The 27145-nt window shown below is 43.7% G+C and overlaps 1 protein-coding gene across 5 annotated transcripts in view; it reads left to right on the forward strand.

The window, feature by feature from the left end:
* LOC139406585 (casein kinase I-like) overlaps positions 1 to 26390 on the forward strand; it is a 48431-nt gene extending 22041 nt beyond the window's left edge. For 2 of the 5 annotated variants that reach the window (XM_071149329.1, XM_071149330.1), the window contains exons 3-11: positions 6507 to 6576; positions 13962 to 14110; positions 14359 to 14593; positions 16517 to 16602; positions 19308 to 19392; positions 19514 to 19659; positions 19930 to 20010; positions 22555 to 22661; positions 22931 to 26390. In XM_071149329.1, coding sequence (XP_071005430.1) covers positions 6507 to 6576; positions 13962 to 14110; positions 14359 to 14593; positions 16517 to 16602; positions 19308 to 19392; positions 19514 to 19659; positions 19930 to 20010; positions 22555 to 22661; positions 22931 to 22985 — 1014 coding nt within the window. In that variant the 3' untranslated portion in view covers positions 22986 to 26390. Of the gene's footprint in view, positions 1 to 6506; positions 6577 to 13961; positions 14111 to 14358; positions 14594 to 16516; positions 16603 to 19307; positions 19393 to 19510; positions 19660 to 19929; positions 20011 to 20982; positions 21091 to 22554; positions 22662 to 22930 lie in introns of all 5 variants that reach the window. The other 3 variants (XM_071149326.1, XM_071149327.1, XM_071149328.1) reach the window with 3 other exon arrangements.
* Positions 26391 to 27145: the final 755 nt, after the last annotated feature.

Here is a 27145-nt window from a genome sequence, read left to right on the forward strand (position 1 = left end):
GCGGTGGCAGCTGAGGAGGAGAGAGGCTGCAGCAGCAGGTCTGAAGTGCCCTTTAACCCTGCAGGTCAGCTGCCCTGGACACCAGCCCTGCCTCGTCGCACTCCAACATTTGTAAAACACACACAAAACAAAATATCTGCTATACTATAATGTTTAAAAAAAATCACAATTCATGAAAAGGATATTGACAAAAAAATGCATTGTTACTAGTTAGCCTATTTGTAGATGAGCTGTTTTTATCTTCTCAGAGCACATGGGATACGTTTTGTGATGTGACATCCACTGTTGAGTAGCATGAGAGGTGATTAAGTTACACTTAAAATTCACTGCTGAGCTAAATATCTTAACTATAAGTTAATTATCTAAGTGTCAAATACATTTTCTTTAGCTCAGGGCTCCAGTTATGCATTTGGTTTGCTAGCTTGCAAAATCAATCTTCTTGGTTACAGCAGAGACAGTCAATCCCCTCCTGGAACAAGTGTGAGTAGCCTTTTGAGATAGTCAACCCAGCTCAAGTTATACAACCATCTCTGATTTTGTTTTATGTTCACTTGCGTTTTTAGTATTTATCTAGGGGTCTGCTATCGGAATTTGCTAGCAACTTCTTAGCATCATTAAACATATATATATGTTTAGAAAGAAATGGCGCCCCTTGTGTGCACTACCGGTAATACTGTATACCCCAGTATGGTACGGGAAGGGAATGACGATATGGAAATCTGTTCACAAAAATTGTCTGAAAGGGACTGAAGCACCCTCCTACCCCACCCACAACCCATTTTTAACAGACACCTGTGTCTAGTCCAGAGGACATTTTGAGGAAGAATACATTTGTTTAATTTAAGTGCATTATCCATTAGGCAGCCTATGCATTAGTCTTTACAAGCACAAGAGCGTGATTTTATTTGGATATTAGATTTATGGAGAATAAGCGGTAACCTTACGTTACACAATCTGCTTTTGGACTGCTCATTTCCTGAAAAAAGCAGCTGTAGGGACATCCTTAAATGCTTCAGGTTCTGAGCGTTGGTGCATAAGCACTTTATTCCAGTGTTTTCTTTTATAAGGTTGGGTGTGGTGATTGGGCTTTGAGAGGGTCACTATAATTTTGGAGAGGCAATGAAAAGGAAGTTAATGAACCCTTTAACCCGGGAAGTTACCTACTGGTGCTGTAGATATTATTTCCTGGGTTGGTTTGGTTATTTGCACAGTTATCTGCAGGGATGAGTATGAATCTAAGCAGGTAAAGCCGCCATAAGCCTCCATTTTCCACTGTAAGCGTTTTAGAGGGTCCTGTGGTTTTGTGCCATCTGTTTTTTATTTACATATTGTTCCCACATTCCCCTCCCTAGTAGGGAGGCTGAGCTTTCCTCTACTTATGTCACAGACAGTGCCTCGCCCTGGCCTTCCTCCCTGCTCAGTCATGTCCAGTTCAGCTTCACTCAACCAGTCTCTGTCTCTCCTCAGATTTCCACTTAAGATGGATGAGATATGCTAAAGATGATATTAACAACATAGCCGAGTGACCGCTCTAACAATGGAAATGCATGTCCTCAATAATTGAAGGCAGGCGAGATCAGGTGGGACCATTCTAGTCAATGAGGGCAGATATGTGTGTGAACAATAGGCACAACTAAGTTGTTTTTCTCAAAGTTGCAACGTGCGTCCACTTACAGTGCCTTGCGAAAGTATTCGGCCCCCTTGAACTTTGCGACCTTTTGCCACATTTCAGGCTTCAAACATAAAGATATAAAACTGTATTTTTTTGTGAAGAATCAACAACAAGTGGGACACAATCATGAAGTGGAACGACATTTATTGGATATTTCAAACTTTTTTAACAAATCAAAAACTGAAAAATTGGGCGTGCAAAATTATTCAGCCCCTTTACTTTCAGTGCAGCAAACTCTCTCCAGAAGTTCAGTGAGGATCTCTGAATGATCCAATGTTGACCTAAATGACTAATGATGATAAATACAATCCACCTGTGTGTAATCAAGTCTCCGTATGAATGCACCTGCACTGTGATAGTCTCAGAGGTCCGTTAAAAGCGCAGAGAGCATCATGAAGTATATTGCACAAATCTGGCCTTTATGGAAGAGTGGCAAGAAGAAAGCCATTTCTTAAAGATATCCATAAAACGTGTCGTTTAAAGTTTGCCACAAGCCACCTGGGAGACACACCAAACATGTGGAAGAAGGTGCTCTGGTCAGATGAAACCAAAATTGAACTTTTTGGCAACAATGCAAAACGTTATGTTTGGCGTAAAAGCAACACAACTCATCACCCTGAACACACCATCCACACTGTTAAACATGGTGGTGGCAGCATCATGGGTTGGGCCTGCTTTTCTTCAGCAGGGACAGGGAAGATGGTTAAAATTGATGGGAAGATGGATGGAGCCAAATACAGGACCATTCTGGAAGAAAACCTGATGGAGTCTGCAAAAGACCTGAGACTGGGACGGAGATTTGTCTTCCAACAAGACAATGATCCAAAACATAAAGCAAAATCTACAATGGAATGGTTCAAAAATAAACATATCCAGGTGTTAGAATGGCCAAGTCAAAGTCCAGACCTGAATCCAATCGAGAATCTGTGGAAAGAACTGAAAACTGCTGTTCACAAATGCTCTCCATCCAACCTCACTGAGCTCGAGCTGTTTTGCAAGGAGGAATGGGAAAAAATGTCAGTCTCTCGATGTGCAAAACTGATAGAGACATACCCCAAGCGACTTAAAGCTGTAATCGCAGCAAAAGGTGGGGCTACAAAGTATTAACTTAAGGGGGCTGAATAATTTTGCACGCCCAATTTTTCAGTTTTTGATTTGTTAAAAAAGTTTGAAATATCCAATAAATGTCGTTCCACTTCATGATTGTGTCCCACTTGTTGTTGATTCTTCACAAAAAAATACAGTTTTATATCTTTATGTTTGAAGCCTGAAATGTGGCAAAAGGTCGCAAAGTTCAAGGGGGCCGAATACTTTCGCAAGGCACTGTATATTAGTACATTTGTAACAGCCTTAACATTACGAAACATATATATATTTTTTGTATTTTACCCCCATCTCCCAAATTTCGATCTTGTTTCATTGCTGCAACTCCCCACTGGGAGGGGAAGGTTGAGTCATGCGTCCTCCGAAACATGACCCGCCAAACCGCGCTTCTTAACACCCGCCCGCTTAACCTGGAAGCCAGCCGCATCAATGTGTCAGAGGAAATACCATGCTAGAGGCGACACTACAGACCCGGGTCCGAGGTCAGCCTGCAGACACCCGGCCCGCCACAAGGAGTCGCTAGAGCGCGATGAGCCAAGTAAACTCCCTCCCCGGCCAGACCCTCCCCTAACCCGGACTGCGCTGGGACAATTGTGTGCCGCCCTATCAGACTCCCTATCACGGCCGGTTGTGATACAGCCCGGGATCGGACCCGGGTCTGTAGTGTCGCCTCTAGCACTGCGATGCAGTTCCTTAGAGTGCTGCGCCACTCGGGAGGTCACATTACGAAACTTCTAGTCAATCCATTAAGCCTTGTGTAATTCGAGACACTCTCATAGACCTCCATACAAAAAAGGGCTTATCTCACAGGGACAGATTTTGGGTGGAGTAAATCCTCTCGCTTTGCCTTTTCCTCTCTGGATGTGCACAATGTTCGGACTAATCTGAAAACAGGATAGGTGGAAGCGAAGCAGTATGCCAGAGGCCAACAGAGAATTTGCATTTATTCTTTCTACTCAGTTTGGAGGAAGGAGAGGAGCTGTGCTTTAGACTATTGATATGCATCGCCACCCTGATAGGTGTTTGTCTGGGAGTAGGCTGGTGCTGAGTGGATGAGAGGTGTTGAGTAGGCTGGTGCTGGCCTGAGTGTCTCTATTTTTTTCAAATTTATGGGCGATTCACGTTATACACTACCGGTCAAAGGTTTTAGGACACCTACTCATTCAAGGGTTTTTCTTTATTTTTACTATTTTCTGCATTGTAGAATAATAGTGAAGAGAACACTATGAAATAACACATGGAATCATGTAGTAACCAAAAAAGTGTTACGCAAATCAAAATAAATTTTATATTTGAGATTCTTCAAATAGCTACCCTTTGCCTTGATGACAGCTTTGCACACTCTTGGCATTCTCTCAACCAGCTTCACCTGGAATGCTTTTCCAACAGTCTTGAAGGAGTTCCCACATATGCTGAGCACTTGTTGACTGCTTTTCAGACTCATCCCAAACCATCTCAATTGGGTTGAGGTCGGGGGATTGTGGATGCCAGGTCATTTGATGCAGCATTCATCACTCTCCTTTTTGGTAAAGGTGTGTTGGATCATTGTCCGGTTGAAAAACAAATGATAGTCCCACTAAACCCAAACCAGATGGGATGGCGTATTGCTGCAGAATGCTGTGGTAGCCATGCTGGTTTTGTGCCTTGAATTCTAAATCACAGACAGTGTCACCAGCAAAGCACCCCTACACCATAACACCACCTCCTCAATGCTTTACGGTGGGAAATACACATGCAGAGATCATCCGTTCACCTACTCTGCGTCTCACAAAGACATGGCGGTTGGAACCAAAAATCTCCCATTTGGACTCATCAGACCAAAGGACAAATTTTCACTGGTCTAATGTCCATTGCTTGTGTTTTTTGGCTAAAGCAAGTCTCTTCTTCTTATTGGTGTCTTTTAGTAGTGGTTTCTTTGCAGCAATTCGACCATAAAGGCTTGATTCACACAGTCTCCTCTGTACAGTTGATATTCAGATGTGTCAGTTACTTGAACTCTGAAGAATTTAATTTATTTGGGTTGCAAACTGTAATGGTAACTGTAATGAACTTATCCTCTGCAGCAGAGGTAACACTGGGTCTTCCTTTCCTGTGGCGGTCCTCATGAGAGCTAGTTTCATCATAGTGCTTGATGGTTTTTGCGACTGCACTTGAAGAAACCTTAAAAGTTCTTGAAATGTTTCGTATTGACTGACCTTCATGTCCTAAAGTAAGGATTGTTTCTCTTTGCTTATTTGAGCTGTTCTTGCCATAATATAGAGTATCTTCTGTATACCACCCCCACCTTGTCACAGCACAACTGATTGGCTCATTTTTTTTTTTAAATACATGTTTTATATTACCTTTATTTAACTAGGCAAGTCAGTTAAGAACAAATTCTTATTTTCAATGACGGCCTAGGAACAGTGGGTTAAGTGCCTTGTTCAGGGGCAGAACGACAGATTTGTACCTTGTCAGCTCGGGTATTTGAACTTGCAACCTTTCAGTTACTAGCCCAATGCTCTAACCACTAGGCTACCCTGCTGCCACAAATGAGGTGACTACCTCAGACTAAACAGCTAGTATAACAATCTTTGTTTGACTAAAATGCTGGTAGCGATATGTGGGACTGTAATGTGTGCGCAACGAACTGAGCATACATTTTCCAGAATTAGTTTTCATTGGTACTTCTGTTTTGGTAGTGTCTGCTCTGCTCAGAATTTGAGGAGTTGAAACATATGGTTCAAAAGGTTAACTTGTCTAGTACAGTAAAATAAAAACCTCAAATGCAAATAGTGAATTGAAACCATTTGTCAGTGAGGAAGAAGTGATCTCTCATCTTTGTGTGGTAGTGGGAGGGGCTTGGGGGAAAGAGGCAACGCGAGAGGTTTCACTCTCGCCAAAATAAGCCCACTGCGTTTCTATGTGCTTATTTTGAACCTAAGCTTGTCTCTCCCCCCAGGACAACGACTCCCATTGTTAGGGCAGAGACATGAGCATCTCGTCATTATATACAGATCTCTGGTGTAAATGGGAAGGTGCACAGCACAGAAGGTGTGAACGAGACGAGACAAAAAAGACATGAGAACAAGTGGACATAAACGCTCATAAAAGCAGAACAAAAATTAATCTACGATACAGGCGTTCTAAATACTGTGCAAAAACATACATTGTAATACATTTGATGTCTCCCGGCCCTATAGTTATTCCTGTAATGTGATGAGCAGCTGATTGAAGCGTGGCCCTCTGTATCTCTGGCCGTGTGTTCCGCAGTCACAAACCAGCTTAACCTGCTATTATGGCATGGGAGAGAACAAGACCGGGAGTATGAGTGTGGTTTAGCTGACAGTACAGAACGCTCTCCATCCAATCATGGGAAATGGCTAAATCCCAGACTTCAAACGTGCATTTCAAGATCTTGCTAGCTAAGTTTAGTTAACATAATGCTCTGGCTTGTGTCATAGAGGAGGAAGGATGCTGTGTTAAGCCAATGATTGAGTTTTAGGTTCTTAGCTCTATACAGTGTTTAAGTCTTAGGTATCTTATGAATGTTATAGTAAACATAAATGCATCGCCAAGCTGCGTCTTGGAATTTCCCAGAAGTTCCTATACTCTTAACGTACATTATATAATTATTTTTCAACCTTTTGCCATCATACAGCCTTTATTGCTGTAATGATCCACCTATATAATGTTTAATTGCCATTTTAATAGTTTTTTTTAATTGGTTTCTCTTTTTCTTCTTTTTCAGGAACCAATAAAGTCCCGTGCGCCACAGCTTCATTTGGAATATAGATTTTATAAACAGTTGGGAAGTTCAGGTAAGCACATAAAACTGTTGTTGATACTTTATCTATTACTGTTTTAATAACACGGTGTTAGCTAGTAGAATCAGCTGGATGGATGGAGCTCTTCTCTGTAGCTAGAAGATGTGATGGCTCTGCCCCCTCTGTGTCGTTGGTTGATCCCTAGCAGGCGCAGGCCCAACATGGCTGTGTGCTCACTCTGTGCTGTGGTCCATGGGGCTGTGCTGTGCCTCCAGCCCTTTGATGTGGCCACTTGGCTTCAGAGGGGAGAGGTGGGGCAGTAAGATCAGATGGTGGGAAAGAACAGGGACTTGGAACAGCCCACAGTACAGCTCGGCCAGCCTTCGTTTTTCATCCTCTCACTAGAACCTTGCAGCTTCATTTTTCATGAAGCTGCCTGACTGCTGTTTTTTTTAACCAAAGGTGATACTTTTCATCATTAGTTAGTCACTTTTTATGAGCATCTGATCTGTCAAGAAAGTGAATATTTACTGTACGTAAATAGATTGTATTGTATTTGAGCGCAGGTAAGGGGTAAGCTGAATGTTTGTATTCTAATTAGGCCTACTGACTGAGGACACTGGTCGTTGATCCTTTTAGCCTTTTTAAAGGAAAAGGATGAACAGCTTGGACAAAGCCTGACTGCACCCATTTGTTCACTGGAGTGGAAGGCAGAACACACAAACACACACAAACACACGCTTGTGTTATAGAGAGTGCATGTCACTGCGCCCAGTGATCTTCTCTGTCACAAGTGTCTCTCTCTTTTTCTCTCGTAGTGAGCTGATCACCTGCCAGCTGTCTGTCTGTGCCTGTGCCAGGGCAGCAGCTCCACTGTGTTAATAGGAAGTTGGAGTGCAGGGCATTAGGGGTGTCCTAGGCTAGTCTATTTATAGATGGCCGTCTCCGTGCAGTAGGGCCATTATTAGAGTATTTCTGCTTCTATGTCTGGTCTCAGCACTGTCTCCGGCCTGCCTGGAGAAGAAAGCCCAGGGAAACTCTCCCATGATGCAAAGGGAAAGGTCTGGCCTATCTCTCTCTGTCAGCTCTCCTTCGTGTGATCTGTCTGACTGGACCAGAAGTTGTATTTCCAATCCCAGGCAGCACTACAGCACACTAGTATTTAGCTGCCGTACGCCTATTTGCGAACAGAGTCACTCAAAGTGGCTTGTTGATCCTGGTCCGTTCATTGGATATTGAGTCTTTATCCCCACCCCTTGGGCCGAACGATTGGACGAGTTCAGGCAGCAGCCCTTCTGGCGTTTGCACTGGTGCGTTAAACACATCCTGACTTCCACTCCCCTCTCCTCCCCTGGCCACTGTGGCAGAGGGACCACCGGAGGCCTGCTACAATCTAATAGGCTGAGCTATAGATGGAACCACAGATTATGGTGCTTCAGCTTCCCCCACATTATAGAATAGAGGGAAGTGTTCCTCCAACTGGTGGCTACATTCATTAAAAAATGCACGTGAGGAATTATGAAAGTCTTCTTCAAGCCACTTGCTTCTGCTGAGCCTTCTGTAAACCCTATGGTACAGATGGATACAAGCATGTAGTTGTTTTTACAATATGAATGTGGCAACATAAGGGTCAGGTCCTGGTCTTTGCAATGTCAGCTCTACATGGTGCTTAAAGCTGATGAGCTTATCTAGTGTTAATTCTCTCTTGCCCTGGAAAGAACCCAAACACGAGAACAACATGTTCAGTTACACATACTAGCTGGTCTAGCCTGGCCACGCCCCAACTCCACCATTCACCACTGAGCATGGGGCGTCGGAAGTGAGACATCATCCACTTTTTATGTCGCTATCAATAATTGAACTGGATTACTGGTTGACTGAGCTCACAGTCTGGATACGCCTGGATGGTCTTCTCTTTTGAAAGCAGTGTACGAGACCCGGTCTCCTTATGAGATGATTAACATTTCACTGATATGAGTACTTGTGAATATTTAGTGAACCATCAAGGCTCTGCTTAAAAGCATTGTGAGACTGTCGGTCAGATGGCCGCCTGCGTGTGTGTCCTTCTGCCATGCCTACTGCACTGGTATCTTGGGAGTGATAAATCAGTGCCATTTTGAGTGTGAGGTTGCAGTGATGTTCTGTGGTCCACCCTGTTCATCCAGTCCAGAGCAGTCTGGATATTTGATGTACTGCCTGCCTGGTGATAGATAACATGATCTAACACTGAGTCACACAGGCTCTCTGCAGGAGAGGCAGGCTGGCCGGACGATCACGTTTCAGCCTGGCTACATCTCCACAGCATCGCCCACTCGGCCTAATGGAATCAGCGCCTCCTCTTCTCTCCCCGATGCACTCAGCATTCTAAATGTTTAATAGAGACTGCCTCCCTGTCGGGCTTGGCCTAAACTTTGACATTTCATTGTAGGGCAGCGTTTCCTAATTCTCCTCGGAAACCCAATGGGTGCACGTTTTGGTTTTTTGCCTTAACACTACATAGTTGATTCAAATTATCAAAGCTTGATGATTAGTTGATTATTTAAATTAGCTGTGTAGTGCTAGTGCAAAAAACAAAATGTGCACCCCCTGGGGTCCCAAGGACCGAGTTTGGGAAGCCCTGTTGTAGGGTGACGTTGTCTGCCACAGTGCTCAGACTGAGACAATACACTGGTTTGTTCACGGCACGTTTCACTCGTGTTTGGAGAGAGTGGGTTATGAGCGGTGCACAGAATGGCACTGGGAGGCAGCAGAATAGACTTTGAAGCTTTATGGTGTTATAACGGACAGGAGAGCAGACAATTACAGTGGGGCAAAAAAGTATTTAGTCAGCCACCAATTGTGCAAGTTCTCCCACTTAAAAAGATGAGAGGCCTGTAATTTTCATCATAGGTACACTTCAACTATGACAGACAAAATGAGAAGAAAATAAATCCAGAAATCACATTGTAGGATTTTTAATGAATTTATTTGCAAATTATGGTGGAAAATAAGTATTTGGTCAATAACAAAAGTTTATCTCAATACTTTGTTATATACCCTTTGTTGGCAATGACAGAGGTCAAACGTTTTCTGTAAGTATTCACAAGGTTTTCACACACTGTTGCTGGTATTTTGGCCCATTCCTCCATGCAGATCTCCCCTAGAGCAGTGATGTTTTGGGGCTGTTGCTGGGCAACACGGACTTTCAACTCCCTCCAAAGATTTTCTATGGGGTTGAGATCTAGAGACTGGCTAGGCCACTCCAGGACCTTGAAATGCTTCTTACGAAGCCACTCCTTCGTTGCCCGGGCAGTGTGTTTGGGATCATTGTCATGCTGAAAGACCCAGCCACGTTTCATCTTCAATGCCCTTGCTGATGGAAGGAGGTTTTCACTCAAAATCTCACGATACATGGCCCCATTCATTCTTTCCTTTACACGGATCAGTCGTCCTGGTCCCTTTTCAGAAAAACAGCCCCAAAGCATGATGTTTCCACCCCCATGCTTCACAGTAGGTATGGTGTTCTTTGGATGCAACTCAGCATTCTATGTCCTCCAAACACAACGAGTTGAGTTTTTACCAAAACGTTCTATTTTGGTTTCATCTGACCATATGACATTCTCCCAATCTTCTTCTGGATCATCCAAATGCTCTCTAGCAAACTTCAGACGGGCCTGGACATGTACTGGCTTAAGCAGGGGGACACGTCTGGCACTGCAGGATTTGAGTCCCTGGCGGCGTAGTGTGTTACTGATGGTAGGCTTTGTTACTTTTGTCCCAGCTCTCTGCAGGTCATTCACTAGGTCCCCCCGTGTGGTTCTGGGATTTTTGCTCACCGTTCTTGTGATAATTTTGACCCCACGGGGTGAGATCTTGCGTAAAGCCCCAGATCGAGGGAGATTATCAGTGGTCTTGTATGTCTTCCATTTCCTAATAATTGCTCCCACAGTTGATTTCTTCTAACCAAGCTGCTTACCTATTGCAGATTCAGTCTTCCCAGCCTGGTGCAGGTCTACAATTTTGTTTCTGGTGTCCTTTGACAGCTCTTTGGTCTTGGCCATAGTGGAGTTTGGAGTGTGACTGTTTGAGGTTGTGGACAGGTGTCTTTTATACTGATAACAAGTTCAAACAGGTGCCATTAATACAGGTAACGAGTGGAGGACAGAGGAGCCTCTTAAAGAATAAGTTACAGGTCTGTGAGAGCCAGAAATCTTGCTTGTTTGTAGGTGACCAAATACTTATTTTCCACCATAATTTGCAAATAAATTCATTAAAAATCCTACAATGTGATTTTCTAGATTTTTTTTTTCTCATTTTGTCTGTCATAGTTGAAGTGTACCTATGATGAAAATTACAGGCCTCTCTAATCTTTTTAAGTGTGAGAACTTGCACAATTGGTGTCTGACTAAATACTTTTTTGCCCCACTGTATATCTGTCATGATTCACAATAAAGAATGGCTTCTAGAAAACCACTCATTCCTTGCATAAGTGCTTTTATAACAGGCATGATTGGCCTGGGTTATTTTTACACTGGAATAACACATCCACATGATTAGGTCTAGCTTTTGTAAAGAATAAAATCATTCTCTTTTTGAATGGTTTCTCTGAAATAGTCATTTTGTTCTAGGCCTATTCCATGTCAGGTAAATCTTTTCCTCAGCAGTTGTCCTTGCTGTATTTACATCTCTCTAGTTGGGAGACGGGTTGTTATAGAATAGGCACTTTCCTGTTGGTTAGTGCATTGGCAGGGCTGAATGCCCTCACTCCAGATGTGGGCGGGCTTTGATGAGTCAGCTTCCTGGTTGATCGCTTGTCGCTTCAGCCTTATCCATCATCACCATTATTGCCAGGCAAATTCTGCTGTCTAAAGAGGCCCAGGACAGGTGTGTGGCTGTGTGAGATCTGCATTGCTTCTCTGTGGGAGTGACGTGAGGGGTGATCTGGTAAATTCTGCTCTAGTCACCCCCCGTCCCCCCCACACTCTCACACCCCAAAGGCCAGCCTGCAGTACTACTAAAGCTGCCATACCGCTCCTCTCTCTGGCGGGATCGGGGGCCGCCTCCCGGGAAAGGAGCATGCAGTCACTTTGGCACAACTGCCGGCCAAGGAATGGAATGAAGGTCCCTGGCGTCGGGTACTGGTCTGGACTGGTGAGGCATAACCTGGAACTGTATGTGACCTTGGAGGCTGGACCAGAAGGCCATGGTAGTCATAAATGGCCATTACCCTTTTGTTCTATACCGCATAGGGAACAGAGTCACTTCAACCAGAAGTCTCCTCTTCAGAAGGGCATTTTACTGTGATGATAAACTCCTAAATTCCTCCCAGGTCACACATGAGACCACATGACAGGGTGTGTTCTCAAAAAAAAGTTGCCGGCACAATGCATCATCAACATTGACAAGTTTGTTTTGTTTAGCCATCTTGTTGTTCTAATCGAAACTGCCTCCTGGGCTGTCATGGTTGCCATAGCGCCCGTGTTGACTTCCCACACACACGTAGGCTGCTCTACAGTATACAGTGCATTCGAAAAGTATTCAGACCCCTTCCCTTTTTCCACATTTTGTTACGTTACAGCCTTATTCAAAAATGGATTAAAAAAAATCCTCATCAATCTACACACAATACCCCTGAAGGACAGAGCAAAAACAGGTTTTTAGACATTTTTGCAAATGTATATAACCCCCCCCCCCCTCCTGAAATTGAGCTCGGGTGCATCTTGTTTCCATTGATCATCCTTAAGATGTTTCTACAACATGATGAAAGCAGGTTCACACTGAGCACATGTGACAGATGTGACAGTCTGGAGATGCCGTGGAGAACGTTCTGCTGCCTGCAACATCCTCCAGCATGACCGGTTTGGCGGTGGGTCAGTCATGGTGTGGGGTGGCATTTCTTTGGGGGGCCGCACAGCCCTCCATGTGCTCGCCAGAGGTAGCCTGACTGCCATTAGGTACCGAGATGAGATCCTCAGACCCCTTGTGAGACCATATGCTGGTGCGGTTGGCCTTGATTGGACATTATTTGGAAAGGCACACACCCACACCTGTCTATATAAGGTCCCACAGTTGACAGTTCATGTCAGAGCAAAAACCAAGCCATGAGGTCTAAGGAATTGACTGTAGATCTCCGAGACAGGATTGTGTCAAAACATTTCTGCAGCATTGAAGGTCCCCAAGAACACAGTGGCCTCCATCATTCTTAAATGGAAGAAGTTTGGAACCACCAAGACTCTTCCTAGAGCTGGTCTCCTGGCCAAACTGAGTAATTGGGGGAGAAGGGCCACCAATAACCCGATGGTCTCTCTGACAGAGCTCCGGAATTCCTCTGTGGAGATGGGAGATCCTTCCAGAAAGACAACCATCTCTGTAGCACTCCACCAATCAGGCCTTTATGGTAGAGTGGCCAGATGGAAGCCGCCACTCAGTAAAAAGGCACATGACAGCCAGCTTGGAATTTGCTAAAAGGCACCTAAAGGACTTTCAGACCATGAGGAACAAGATTCTATGGTCTGATTAAACCAAGATTGAACTTTTTGGCCTGAATGCCAAGTGTCACGTCTCGATTAAACCTGGCACCATCCCTACGGTGAAGCATGGTGGTGGCAGCGTCATGCTTTGGGGATGTTTTTCAGCGGCAGGAACTGGGAGACTCGTCAGGATCGAGGGAAAGATGAATGGAGTAAAGTACAGAGAGTTCCTTGATGAAAACCTGCTCCAGAGCGCTCAGGACCTCAGACTGGTGTGAAGGTTCACCTTCCAACACCTCAACAACCCTAAGCACACAGCCAAGACAACGCAGGAGTGGCTTCGGGACATGTCCTTGAATGGCGCAGCCAGAGCCCGGACTTGAACCCGATCAAACATCTCCATCCAACCTGACAGATCTTGAGAGGATCTGCAAGGAACCATGGGAGAAACTCCCCAAATACAGGTGTGTCAAGCTTGTAGCGTCATACACAAGAAGACTCAAGGATGTAATCGCTTCCAAAGGTGCTGTAAAGGGTCTGATTTACTTATGTAAATGTGATATTTCAGTTTTTTTTATACATTTGCAAAAATTTCTAGAAAACAGTATTTGCTTTGCCATTATGGGGTAATGAAAAAAGAACATTTTAATCGATTTTAGAATACGGCTGTAACGTAACATAATGTGGAAGAAGTCAAGGGGTCTGAATACTTTCCGAATGCACTGTATCAACATGCCTCTAGGCTCATTCATGTCAGCAAATCAAAGCCCCAATGCCTTCTTTTAACTACGACCTTTCATGCCATCCTCTGCCTCAAACTTCTTTAGCTGGGGCCTAATGCTTTTGAAATATCTGTGGCTCGTATGATACTAAAACAGATGGTTAGTAATGAAACCCTTTTTAAAACCTTTATGATGCTAGCATGCTCCCTGTAGGTTGTGTGGTCCCATTCATATATAACATGTGTCCTTGCCTGTCTCTTTGTTGCAGAGGGTATTCCTCAGGTGTACTACTTTGGGCCATGTGGGAAGTACAATGCCATGGTGCTGGAGCTGCTGGGGCCCAGCCTGGAAGACCTGTTTGATCTCTGTGACCGCACCTTCTCCCTCAAGACCGTCCTCATGATAGCCATACAGCTGGTAAGAATGTAATAGTTGTTTACTTGAGTGTCCTACTGGTGCCCAACCCAGAGCTTATAAAACTACTTTCAGTGAATATTCACAGTATGTCAGACACATAATTAGATAGTGAATGATGGGGTCACTACAATGTCAGACATCTCTATTCCTATTGCTGTGGCTCTCCAGAAGTTTACAGCATTTGGAAAAGTGTCTTGAAAGAGTTTGAGATCCTGTCTTGTCTAAATGCTCTGTGTTCTGCCTCCCAGATAACACGGATGGAATTTGTCCACACAAAGAGCTTGATATACAGAGACGTCAAGCCAGAGAACTTTTTGGTGGGGCGGCCGGGCAGCAAGAGGCAGCACACAATCCACATTATCGACTTCGGGCTGGCCAAAGAATACATCGACCCTGAGACCAAAAAACACATCCCGTACCGGGAGCACAAGAGCCTTACGGGAACGGCGCGCTACATGAGCATCAACACACACCTGGGGAAAGGTGAGAAATTATAATGATCACACCTGCTGCTGTGTTATTGGAAATAAGCTGTTTTTTAAACCCTAAAGATATACCTTTTCTTTCCTAATCCTGTAAATTTGTCCTGGGCTGTTGATTATCAAGTTCTCCGTTATGTTCAGGAAGGGCCACATCCTAACTTGAGAACTGTATGCATATCTGTACAACATTACTTCCATGTGGATCTTGCATTCATTGATTGGATTTGAGATTTTCACATTAGGACTTAAGCCTAACGGTATCATACACTGTTAAAAAAAATAAAGGGAACACTAAAATAACACATCCTAGATCTGAATGAATGAAATATTTTTATTAAATACTTTTTTCTTTACATAGTTGAATGTGCTGAACAAAATCACACAAAAATTATCAATGGAAATCAAATGTATCAACCCATGGAGGTCTGGATTTGGAGTCACACTCAAAATTAAAGTGGAAAACCACACTACAGGCTGATCCAACTTTGATGTAATGTCCTTAAAACAAGTCAAAATGAGGCTCAGTAGTGTGTGTGGCCTCCACGTGCCTGTATGACCTCCCTACAACGCCTGGGCATGCTCCTGATGAGGTGGCGGATGGTCTCCTGAGGGATCTCCTCCCAGACCAGGACTAAAGCATCTGCCAACTCCTGGACAGTCTGTGGTGCAACGTGGCGTTGGTGGATGGAGCGAGACATGATGTCCCTGATGTGCTCAATTGGATTCAGGTCTGGGGAACGGGCGGGCCAGTCCATAGCATCAATGCCTTCCTCTTGCAGGAACTGCTGACACACTCCAGCCACATGAGGTCTAGCATTGTCTTGCATTAGGAGGAACCCATGGCCAACCGCACCAGCATATGGTCTCACAAGGGGTCTGAGGATCTCATCTCGGTACCTAATGGCAGTCAGGCTACCTCTGGCGAGCACATGGAGGGCTGTGCGGCCCCCCCAAAGAAATGCCACCCCACACCATGACTGACCCACCGCCAAACCGGTCATGCTGGAGGATGTTGCAGGCAGCAGAACGTTCTCCACGGCATCTCCAGACTGTCACGTCTGTCACATGTGCTCAGTGTGAACCTGCTTTCATCTGTGAAGAGCACAGGGCACCAGTGGCGAATTTGCCAATCTTGGTGTTCTCTGGCAAATGAAAAACGTCCTGCACGGTGTTGGGCTGTAAGCACAACCCCCACCTGTGGACGTCGGGCCCTCATGGAGTCTGTTTCTGACCGTTTGAGCAGACACATGCACATTTGTGGCCTGCTGGAGGTAATTTTGCAGGGCTCTGGCAGTGCTCCTCCTGCTCCTCCTTGCACAAAGGCGGAGGTAGCGGTCCTGTTGCTGGGTTGATGCTCTCCTATGGCCTCCTCCATGTCTCCTGATGTACTGGCCTGTCTCCTGGTAGCGCCTCCATGCTCTGGACACTACGCTGACAGACACAGCAAACCTTCTTGCCACAGCTCGCATTGATGTGTCATCCTGGATGAGCTGCACTACCTGAGCCACTTGTGTGGGTTGTAGACTCCGTCTCACGCTACCACTAGAGTGAAAGCCCCGCCAGCATTCAAAAGTGACCAAAACATCAGCCAGGAAGCATAGGAACTGAGAAGTGGTCACCACCTGCAGAACCACTCCTTTATTTGGAGTGTCTTGCTAATTGCCTATAATTTCCACCTGTTGTCTATTCCATTTGCACAACAGCATGTGAAATTTGTCAATCAGTGTTGCTTCCTAAGTTGACAGTTTGATTTCACAGAAGTGTGATTGACTTGGAGTTACATTGTGTTGTGTAAGTGTTCCCTTTATTTTTTTGAGCAGTGTATATAGTTGACAGGGTGGATATTTGAGAGATTATAGTTTTTTTTGTGTGTGTTCTGTTTCTGCATGTGTCGTTAATGAACTCTTCTTCTCCTCTCCTCCAGAGCAAAGCAGGCGGGATGACTTGGAGGCTCTGGGTCACATGTTCATGTACTTCTTGCGAGGCAGTCTTCCCTGGCAAGGCCTGAAGGTATACAGTTTTATGATATCTACATGACTTCAGGCACATTCACCCTGCTGCTAAATAACCGATGTCATTGAAAACAGATGTTCCTCTTTCTGTTTATCTACAAAATATAGAAACATATTATTTTCACATGTTGATGCTGAGGTGGTGCTTGAGATGGGTATGAAGTTTTTTTTTTTTTTTTAAATGTCCCTTTAAGGAAGAAGAAAACATGCGTAGGAAAAATGCCATGTCAATAGTGCTTTTGTAACCATACACTGAAAGGATTTTCACTTCCTGAGATTTAAATGTCATCCTATTATAACATAAGTCACTTCCACATTTTCCCCTGTGAGGTCCTCTCCACCCAGGCTAGTGTCAGGAAGAGGACCTGCATGGCAGTATATACAGTGCCTTCAGAAACCTTTTCTTTTTCCACATTTTGTTGTTACAAAGTGGGATTAAAATGGATTTAATTGTCCTTTTCTGTCAACGATCTACACAAAATACTCTGTAGTGGAAGAAAAATTTGAACATTTGTAAAATATTTATGAAAAATAAAGCACTAATATATCTTTATTAGATAGGTATTCAACCCCCCTGAGTCAAAACATGTTAGAATCACCTTTTGGCAGCGATTACAGCTGTGAATCTTTCTGGGTAAGTCTCTTTAGAGTTTTCCACACATGGATTGTACAATATTTGCACATGCTTCTTTTTAGAATTCTTCAAGCTCTGTTAAGTTAGTTGTTGCTCGACAGCCATAGATTTTCAAGACGATTTTAAGTAAAAAATGTAACTAGGCCACTCGGGAACATTAAATGTCGTCTTGGTAAGCAACTCCAGTGTATTTTTGGCCTAGTGTTTTAGGTTATTGTCCTGCTGAAAGTTGAATTTGTCTCCCAGTGTCTATTGGAAAGCAGATTAAGCTGGGTTTTCCTCTAGGATTTTGTGTGTGGTTAGCTCTATTCTGTTTCTTTTTATCATAAACTCCCTAGTTCTTGCCGATGACAAGCATACCTATAACATGATGCAGCCACCACAATGCTTAAAAATATGAAGTGGTACTCAGTGATGTGTTGGATTTGACCCAAATATAATGCTTTGTATTCAGGACATAAAGTTAATTTCTTAGCCAAATGTTTTTGCTGTTTTACTTAAGTGCTTTATTGCAAATGGGAGGCGTGTCTTATTGCAAATGGGAGGCGTGTCTTATTGCAAATGGGAGGCGTGTCTTATTGCAAACGGGAGGCATGTTTTGGAGTATTTTATTCTGTCCAGGCTTCCTTCTTTTCACGGTCATTTGGGTTATCATTGTGGAGCAACTACAATGTTGTTGATCCATCCTCACTTTTCTCCTATCACAGCCATCAAACACTGTAACTATTTTAAAGTCACCATTGGCCTCATAGTGAAATCCTAGAGCGGATACCTTCCTCGCTTGATACACCATCTAAAGTGTAATTAATAACTTCACCATGCTCAAAGGGATCTTCAAGTTTCTTTTTTTTTGCCCCTATACCAATAAGTGCTCTTCTTTGCGAGGCATTGGAAAACCTCCCTGGTCTTGGTGGTTGAATCTGTTTTTAAATTCACTGCTCAACTGAGGGACCTTACAGATAATTGTAGGTGTGGGGTACAGAAATGAGGTAGTTGTTCAAAAATCTTGTTAAACACTATTATGACACACGGAGTGAGTCTATGCAAAGTATTATGTGACTTGTGAAGCACATTTTTACTCCTGAACTTTAGGCTTGCCATAACAAAGGGGTTGAATACTTATTGATTTAAATGTTTAATTAATTTGTAAAAAATGTCTAAAAATATAATTCCATTTTGATATTCCAGTGATAAAGAAAATCTAAATTGAATCCATTTTAAATTCAGGCTGTATCACAACAAAATGTGGAAAAAGTCAAGGGGTGTGTACAGCTTCATATCCAACGCTCCTTAAAGGACACATCACTGCACTCTATACTCCACTGTAAACTGGTCATCTCTGTATACTTGACGCAACACCCACTGGTTGATGCTTATTTATAAAACTCTCTTAGGCCTCACTCCCACCTATCTGAGATATCTACTGCAGCCCTCTGTTAAAGGACCCCAAAGCACATACATCCCTGGTCGCTCGTCTTTTCAGTTCGCTGCAGCTAGCGACTGGAACGAGCTGCAACAAACACTCAAACTGGACAGTTTTATCTCCATCTCTGCATTCAAAGACTCAATCATGGACACTCTTACTGACAGTTGTGGCTGCTTCGTGTAATATATTGTTGTCTCTACCTTCTTGCCCTTTGTGATGTCTGTGCCTAACAATGTTTGTGCTGCTTCCATGTTATGTTGCTACCGTGTTGCCATGTGTTGCTGCCATGCAGGTAGTGTTGTGGTGTCTCTCTTGTCATGATGTGTTTTGTCCTACATTTTTTATTTTAATCCCAGCCCCCGTCCCCGCAGGAGGCCTTTTGCCTCTTGGTAGGCAGTTATTCTGAATAAGAATGTGTACTTAAGAGAGGATATGCATGTGGAGGCAAACTAAGACACCTTAAATATTCTACATGTGAACATTATGCCCATTCAGTCATGCTGCTTCCAGCTGTGTATTGCCCCAAATTTGGCTGTTATATTGTGCATTTTGCAAAGCTGTAGTTTTTCGACTCTACTGTGCTTTGTGGTAATTAAAGCTAAACACATGGGAGGATAATTGTTGCACTGTCTGTTGATTCCAGGCGGACACGTTGAAGGAGAGGTATCAGAAGATTGGAGATACCAAGCGAGCTACCCCAATTGAAGTGCTTTGTGAAAGCTTCCCGGGTCAGTACTGCCATTTTGGTTCGATTGGTTTTATTTGGAATCTTCAGAACTCTTTAGGCCTAGATCTTGTTCAGTTTATGCAAATGAAATGATTGTGTGCCTTTGTCCTTTGCTGCAGAAGAGATGGCCACATATCTGCGTTACGTGAGGAGGCTGGACTTCTTTGAGAAACCAGATTATGACTACTTACGGAAACTCTTCACGGAGCTGTTTGACAGGAACGGCTACGTCTTTGATTATGAATACGACTGGGTCGGCAAGCCACTTGTGAGTCTCCATCACTTGCTCTTTCTTCTTATTCAACGGTTTGAGTGGAGCACTTGACCCCTTTATCTGCACACTTTCATTAGTCTTTTTCTGTAAATAATCACAAAAGGATCAAAATTGAGATTTCCTGTGACTTCTCAGTGATTCAAGGGCCTTTCTTTTTTATGATATAATATATGAGTATCTTCAGCTTGTGGTGAGTGTAAAGTATTCTCAGCCACGATTTTGATGTCCTAGGTAAAATGCTGTAATTTTGTCCCCCCACCATAGCCTACACCGGTAGGCCCCATCCCCAGTGACACGCCCGCTCAGCCCAGCAGAGACAAAGCACAGCAGCAGACCAAAAACCAGGTGAGCTCGCCGCCGCTGCCCGCCACACCCACCCACCTCGTCAGTCGAGTTCCCCGTGTCTCAGAGGCAGCCGCCAAGCCTCCTATCTTAATCTCCGCTTCCTCAACAATATGGCCTCCTTTTTTTTTTTTACAATGTCACCTTTGTCCAATCCAACCTCTTCAATTGACTCTTTACTCTGTTGTGGCGATGGGGAACTGATGAACTTATTATACATGTCATTAAATGGTGTAGCAACATCTTTGAAAGTTGGAACTGTTTTCGCATGGGACGGTTTTGTCTTCAGCCTGCCTCCCGAAGAACTAGTTATTTCATGCATGAGTTGAAAATGCGTTGTTCACATCAGCAATGACAAAGCAGTTTGCCTAGTGTGTGGCAAAATTGCTTTCTTTTCCTTGTTCTATCAGCATGCTATTTCAGCCTTGGTCCTACTACACTGTCACCAACATGTTTACATTTTTGCCAATTCACGATGATTAATTTAACTTTATTGGTCATAATCTTTTCCTCTAAGGTTTTCTGATTGCTGTGGACTTCTGGTCTTTATTTATGGCTCTCCAGAACAATGTCATGAGTAGGACATATCATCATTTATGAGCATAAACATGCAACACGTTGCATAGCACAAACAGCTAGATTTTTGTTGTTGTTGCAGAAACCAGGAATAGAATCAGAACAAATATTAGCTAATTCAGTCAGATCAATAGAAAACATTTTGGAATTGAAGTCAAGATGCTTTGTTTTTTTCCGATCAAGGCTGTTTTTACTCTTGCATCAGTCAGTTGGCTCTGCTTTATGTTTTGCTCTATTTTCCTTCTGTTAACATAGTTTTAACAAGCCTGCCTTCTGTATTTATTTCCATTTTGTTTCTTTGTTTTTGTTCATTCACTTCCCCATACCACTCTCCCACCACCACCACATTACCTCCCACCTCTTGACTCCCGCCCCCCATACACCCTGCCCCCCTGTCAGTTGCCTGAGGCCAAAGGAGATGAGGCTCAGCGTCAGCTGTCTCCAATGACCAATACGGAGACACTGGGGTCACATCTTGTGGCCGAAAGGCTGGGGGGCTCTGTCCAGGTACTGCTTGCTGCGCATGGTGCTGCATGGCTGTGTCTGTTCATTCCAGATTTCTCTGTCTGTGTCGCTGTCTGTGTCGCTGTCTGTGTCGCTGTCTGTGTCGCTGTTTGTCTGTCTGTGTCGACGTCTGTGTCGCTGTTTGTCTGTCTGTGTCGCTGTCGCTGTCTGTCTGTGTCGCTGTCTGTCTGTGTCGCTGTCTGTGTCGCTGTCTGTCTGTGTTGCTGTCTGTCTGTGTCGCTGTCTGTCTGTGTCGCTGTCTGTCTGTGTCGATGTCTGTGTCGATGTCTGTGTCGATGTCTGTCTGTGTCGCTGTCTGTGTCGCTGTTTGTCTGTCTGTGTCGACGTCTGTGTCGCTGTTTGTCTGTCTGTGTCGCTGTCGCTGTCTGTCTGTGTCGCTGTCTGTCTGTGTCGCTGTCTGTCTGTGTCGCTGTCTGTCTGTGTCGCTGTCTGTCTGTGTCGCTGTCTGTCTGTGTCGCTGTCTGTCTGTGTCGCTGTCTGTGTCTGTGTCGCTGTCTGTGTCGCTGTCTGTGTCTGTGTCGCTGTCTGTCTGTGTCGATGTCTGTGTCGATGTCTGTCTGTGTCGATGTCTGTCTGTGTCGATGTCTGTCTGTGTCGATGTCTGTCTGTGTCGATGTCTGTCTGTGTCGATGTCTGTCTGTGTCGATGTCTGTGTCGCTGTCTCTGTCTGTGTCGATGTCTGTGTCGCTGTCTGTCTGTCTGTGTCGCTGTCTGTCTGTGTCGCTGTCTTTCTGTGTCGCTGTCTGTGTGTCTGTGTCGCAGTATTTCTGTCTGTGTCGCTGTCTTTCTGTCTGTGTGTCTGTGTCGCTGTCTTTCTGTCTCCTTCTCTGTCTGCCTGCTCTGCTTCACTCATCCAGGCTGATAACAGGGGAGGGAAGCACAGTCGGGAACCCTGCGGCCGTTGAAGCCATTATCAGGACAGGAACCCCCCTCCCCTCTCCCTGGAAAAGGGTGTGATATAGGATCTGATTGAGCATGCACTGTCTCAGAACGGACTCGACCTTTAAAGGGATGAAGGGGCAACAGCATCTCAGGAGATGCCTGTTAGCTACATCCTTCACATGAAAACATGACAATTCGGAAGTGGATATTTCACATCTAGAGTCCTTTATGGCGCAATTGTGATGTACAGTCTGCCGTCTCAGATGATTACGTTTTGAAGATTATTTTTTAGAGCAAATGTGCCATCTAGGGTTTTGGAAGGGAATTGCATCCTTTGAAATAATGACCTCTTTTTTTACCAACTAATAGATCCATTTTAAGTTTAAATGTCACGTGCACAAGTACAGGGAAATGCCTTTCTTGACAGCTCTTTTACAATGTAATGTCGTCAAAGGTAAGAGTCATAAGCTAATGCTCAATCTCTCACTTCATATGAAGGATAAATGACAGATAATTAGTCATGCACAGACATCCTGTCTGAATTCCTTGTGTTCACCTGTACAGGTGATGAGCTCGACGAATGGAGAGCTGAACACTGACGACCCGACGGCGGGACACTCCAACGCTCCCATCACTGCTCCCACTGAGGTGGAGGTGGCTGATGATACAAAGTAAGACAGCTGTCTGCCCCTGGCGTTGACTGCAGTGGCTCACCATGCTCTGCTCGGTCTCACTACCTCTGGCAGTCGTTGCCAGAAACACATTGTCAGATGAATCTGAACCCAGTCTGTCAAAACAAAACACTTAACAGGTTCCACATGTTTACGGCCTCTAATGTTCAGTTTAGCCTTTTTTTTTTGTTGCTTTAAAACATTGCATTTTTTGATATGCAACATTCATTTCCTTTTGAAACTAAATGAGTGTGTGTCCTTGCCTGCAGGTGCTGCTGTTTCTTCAAAATGAGAAAGAGGAAAACTCTCCAGCGGCACAAGTGAAGAGACGACCTCGGCGGGAACTTGAAACATTCTGCTCACTTTCAAGTTTTAAATGGAAGCAACCACACCGATCACCCATCCTATCTCCCTTTCCCAATATCTCTCCCTCTCTCTCTCTCTCCCTTTCCCAATATCTCTCCCTCTCTCTCTCTCTCCCTTTCCCAATATCTATCTCTCTCTCTCTCTCTCTCTCTCTCTCTCTCTCTCTCTCTCTCTCTCTCTCTCTCTCTCTCTCTCTCTCTCCCTTTCCCTCTCTCTCCCTTTCCCTCTCTCTTTCTCTCCCTTTCCCAATCTCTCTCTCTCTCTCTCTCCCTTTCCCTCTCTCTCTCCCTTTCCCAATCTCTCTCTCTCTCTCTCTCCCTTTCCCTCTCTCTCTCCCTTTCCCAATCTCTCTCTTTCCCTCTCCCTTTCCCTCTCTCTCTCTCTCCCTTTCCCTCTCTCTCTCTCGCTCTCTCTCTCTCTCCATTTCCCTCTCTCTCTCTCTCTCTCTCTCTCTCCCTTTCCCTGTCTCTCTCTCTCTCTCCCTTTCCCTCTCTCTCTGTCTGTCTCTCGCTCTCTTCCTTTCCCAATCTCTCTCTCTCTCTGTCTCTCTCTCTCTCTCCATTTCCCTCTCTCTCTCTCTCTCTCTCTCTCCCTTTCCCTCTCTCTCTGTCTGTCTCTCGCTCTCTTCCTTTCCCAATCTCTCTCTCTCTCTCTCTCTCTCTCTCTCCTTTCTCCATCTTTCTCAGCGCTCTTCTGCTACAGGCGTGTAAAGCAATGCTGTTGTCCTACAGACTTTGTGGGCTTCACAACAGACACTGGCTTCCAAAAGAAAGAAACCGTTAAAGTACCTGCATAATAAAGAGAGAACGTTTAAAAGCTGTAACAAAGAAACGCCAATATCGTGGCGTGAATAGAAAAAATGGATACTGTTTGAAACAGTTGTTGTATTCTAAATTCCATACATAGCATTTACTGTTCAACAGCCATTGATCTGAGAGAAATGTCAATGAGTCGAGGGAAAGAAATCTGTTCCATAGAAATAGTCCTTTATTTGTGGGATCAAGGTAAGAAGCAAGACTGAACTATACTAATGATAACTCTGGAATCACTGAGCGCAACAGGAAACACTTCATCTAAATCAGAATTGGAGGATGTTTATGCTGTTGAGTTTTTTATTTAATCCTCCGTTGTTTTCAAAGTCAACTCCCTGGGTTGAAAACAAATGTTTGTTTTAGTGTACTGGAATTCATTTTGTATTATTTTTTCTTCTCTGGCTTTCATGTCTGTCAATGTGGACTTTGTAGCACAGTCACTGGCCTCAGGTACTGTGGAAGATGGAGAGAAACTGATATTAAGCTCTCCTTCTTGTTGCACTTTTGGAAACAAAAAGAAAGTACAATGGGATTCTAGGTTTGAAATTAACAAACAGGAAAACAACTGAAGACTTATCTAGGAAGAGTCCTATACAAGGCTAACACTGACTGTACAAACCATTAAGAACACCTCCCCAATATTGAGTTGCGCCTCCCCTCCTCCTTTTGCCATCAGAACAGCCTCAATTCATCGGGGCATGGACTCTACAAGGTGTTGAAAGCATTCCACAGGGATACTGGCCCATGTTGACTCCAATGCTTCCCACAGTTGTGTCAAGTTGTCTGGATGTCCTTTGGGTGGTGGACCATTCTTGATACACACGGGAAACTGTTGAGCGTGAAAAACCCAGCAGCGTTGCTGTTTTTGACACCAACTGGTGCGCCTGCCACCTACAATACCCTGTTCAAAGGCATTTCAATATTTTGTCTTACCTATTCACCCTGGCACACACACACACACACACACACACACACAATCCATGTCTCAATTTTCTCAAGGCTAAAGAATTATTATTTAACCTGTCTCCTCTCTTTCATCTACACTGATTTTGAAGTGGATTTAACAAGTGACATCGATAAGGGATCATAACATTCACCTGGATTCACCTGGTCAGTCTGTCATGGAAAGAGCAGGTGTTCTTAATGTTTTGTACACTCAGTGCATATCTGAGTAAGGGCTGAAATGTCAATTTACATGAAACAAGATATCTTTCAGTTTTATTTCTACATCAGAATAATTTACCAGGAAATCATAGTTTGTGCCTTTCCAAGTAAAATGTTTAAAGCTCAAGTAAGTGTCCTGCAATGACATTTTATCTGAACTGTTCCAAATGTTGCTCATTAACTGTGTGTGCGGGCGTGTGTGTATCTCTCTGAAAGCATCGTCTTTCTGACATGTCCTACTGTCTCACAACCACCGTGTCCATCTCCTCTGCTAGGACAATCAAAAGATCTTTACAGTTTAACTCTCTAGGTGCACTCTACAACAAAAAAAAAAGGAAAGATTTGAAAGCTTGTGCGTTGTGAGCTAAGCAATTCTAGTCATTGGTGGTGGCTGATCAAAGTTAGGGCCAGCATGCAAATACATCAAGTTTATGTTTAAAGATGAAAATGAAACGATTTTCCCATCAATGACTGAAGTTGCCACAAGACTTGAATTGGATACAAAACTGTTTTTCTTTTGAAGTTCCTCGCTGCAGTAGTTTTATGAATCTGCTTGAACGTTGTAATGGTCCATGATTTTCATGGCTTAACATGAGATGTGTTCGACCACAACAACATGCTCCGTCGTCTCAAGTCATTATATATATATATAAATACACACACACACAATAGGTACAGCGGTCCCAAATAGTTTTTTTTTTAAATCAAAGATGGCCGCAGTGTGTGGTCGCAAACATTAGTTCACAAGCGAAGCCCCCAAACCCCCTTGATTGTAATACTGTAAATATCCCCTTCTACGAAAGACATCACTATGCCCTTTAAAATAGCATTCCATATGCTTGTGTCATCATTGTGCTTATGAGTCAATGCCATGTGACCCAGAATGTATTGTTGTCATGAGGTCAGTCATACATGTTCTGTTTTTTTTCTGTGTTTTTTTCTTCCTGTAGATGTTAACATGAGGGCATTGGGGTAGTATGGTTGCTAAAAAAAATGGAAATATCAATAGCAGCTATGTACATGTTTATAAACGTCTCAAACTAAGAAGAGCAGGGGAGACATATTGGGCTAAAAATGTGATGGAGTTAAATTAAGGAAATAATTAGTCTCTTTTGTAAATAGCAATAGTTTTAAATTGGGATTTTAACATGTAGTGGAACTGTTTCCAGTTTGGTTGTTTTCCCATAACTTTAAAATCAGAAATCTATTTAATTCCCACTATTTGCTGTCTGCCACCATGCTGGTAGAACTCTTTTCCAATTCCTTTCCTCCTAGTTTAACCCCTGGCTATACTGTGAGTGCTCTGGTGATACAATATTCAAGTGATACAGTATTCAATGCAACAGAATGGATATGACTTTCACCAATACAAGAAGCTTTATACTTATGGTCATTCTGATTCTTAACAGGGCAAATCTCCATTATGATTGTGCGGTGTGAGTTCTGGTGCAGTATTTGTCACTATGCTTTACTCAAATTATCCTAACTTTTTCAATATGAAAATATCACTGATTGTAATCGCGATGCTGTTGATCAACCTGTATGGTATTGGTCATGTCTTGTTTGGAGTTTGAACTAACCTCCGTTCTTGACGTGTTATGTGAGATGTGGAAGTGAAACATACTGTAGAAGTCTTAGCCTGTTCAACTGCCATTAGTATTAGGCTAGAACTGGACTACATATACCTAACTCACCATGTGGGTAATAAAAGAGAAAAAAGCCCTTTTGGTAACACACATTTACCACCCACACAAGCAGCCTGGTCTCATAGACTAGATGTAACATAGTAAACGTAAAACCAGTACACTCAAATTAGTATGGTAGGGTTACATAAGACAGATTACTTTAGTAAAAACAAATTTACTACTTTTTAGCTACTTTGCAACTACTTAGCATGTTAGCTAACCTTGTTTTTTTTTTTTGTTACATACCCTGCCTACATGGCCAAAAGTGGTTTTGGCTATTTCAGCCACACCTGTTGGTGACAGGTGTAAAAATATCAAGCACACAGCCATGCAATCTCTATAGGAAAACATTGACAGTACGGAAGAGCTCAGAGACTTTCAACTTGGCACTGTCATAGGATGCCACCTTTCCAACAAGTCAGTTCGTAAAATTTATTCCCTGCTAGAGCTGCCCAGG

The sequence above is a fragment of the Oncorhynchus clarkii genome, chromosome 4, assembly GCF_045791955.1.
Source record: "Oncorhynchus clarkii lewisi isolate Uvic-CL-2024 chromosome 4, UVic_Ocla_1.0, whole genome shotgun sequence".
NCBI classification, from domain to species: domain Eukaryota; kingdom Metazoa; phylum Chordata; class Actinopteri; order Salmoniformes; family Salmonidae; genus Oncorhynchus; species Oncorhynchus clarkii.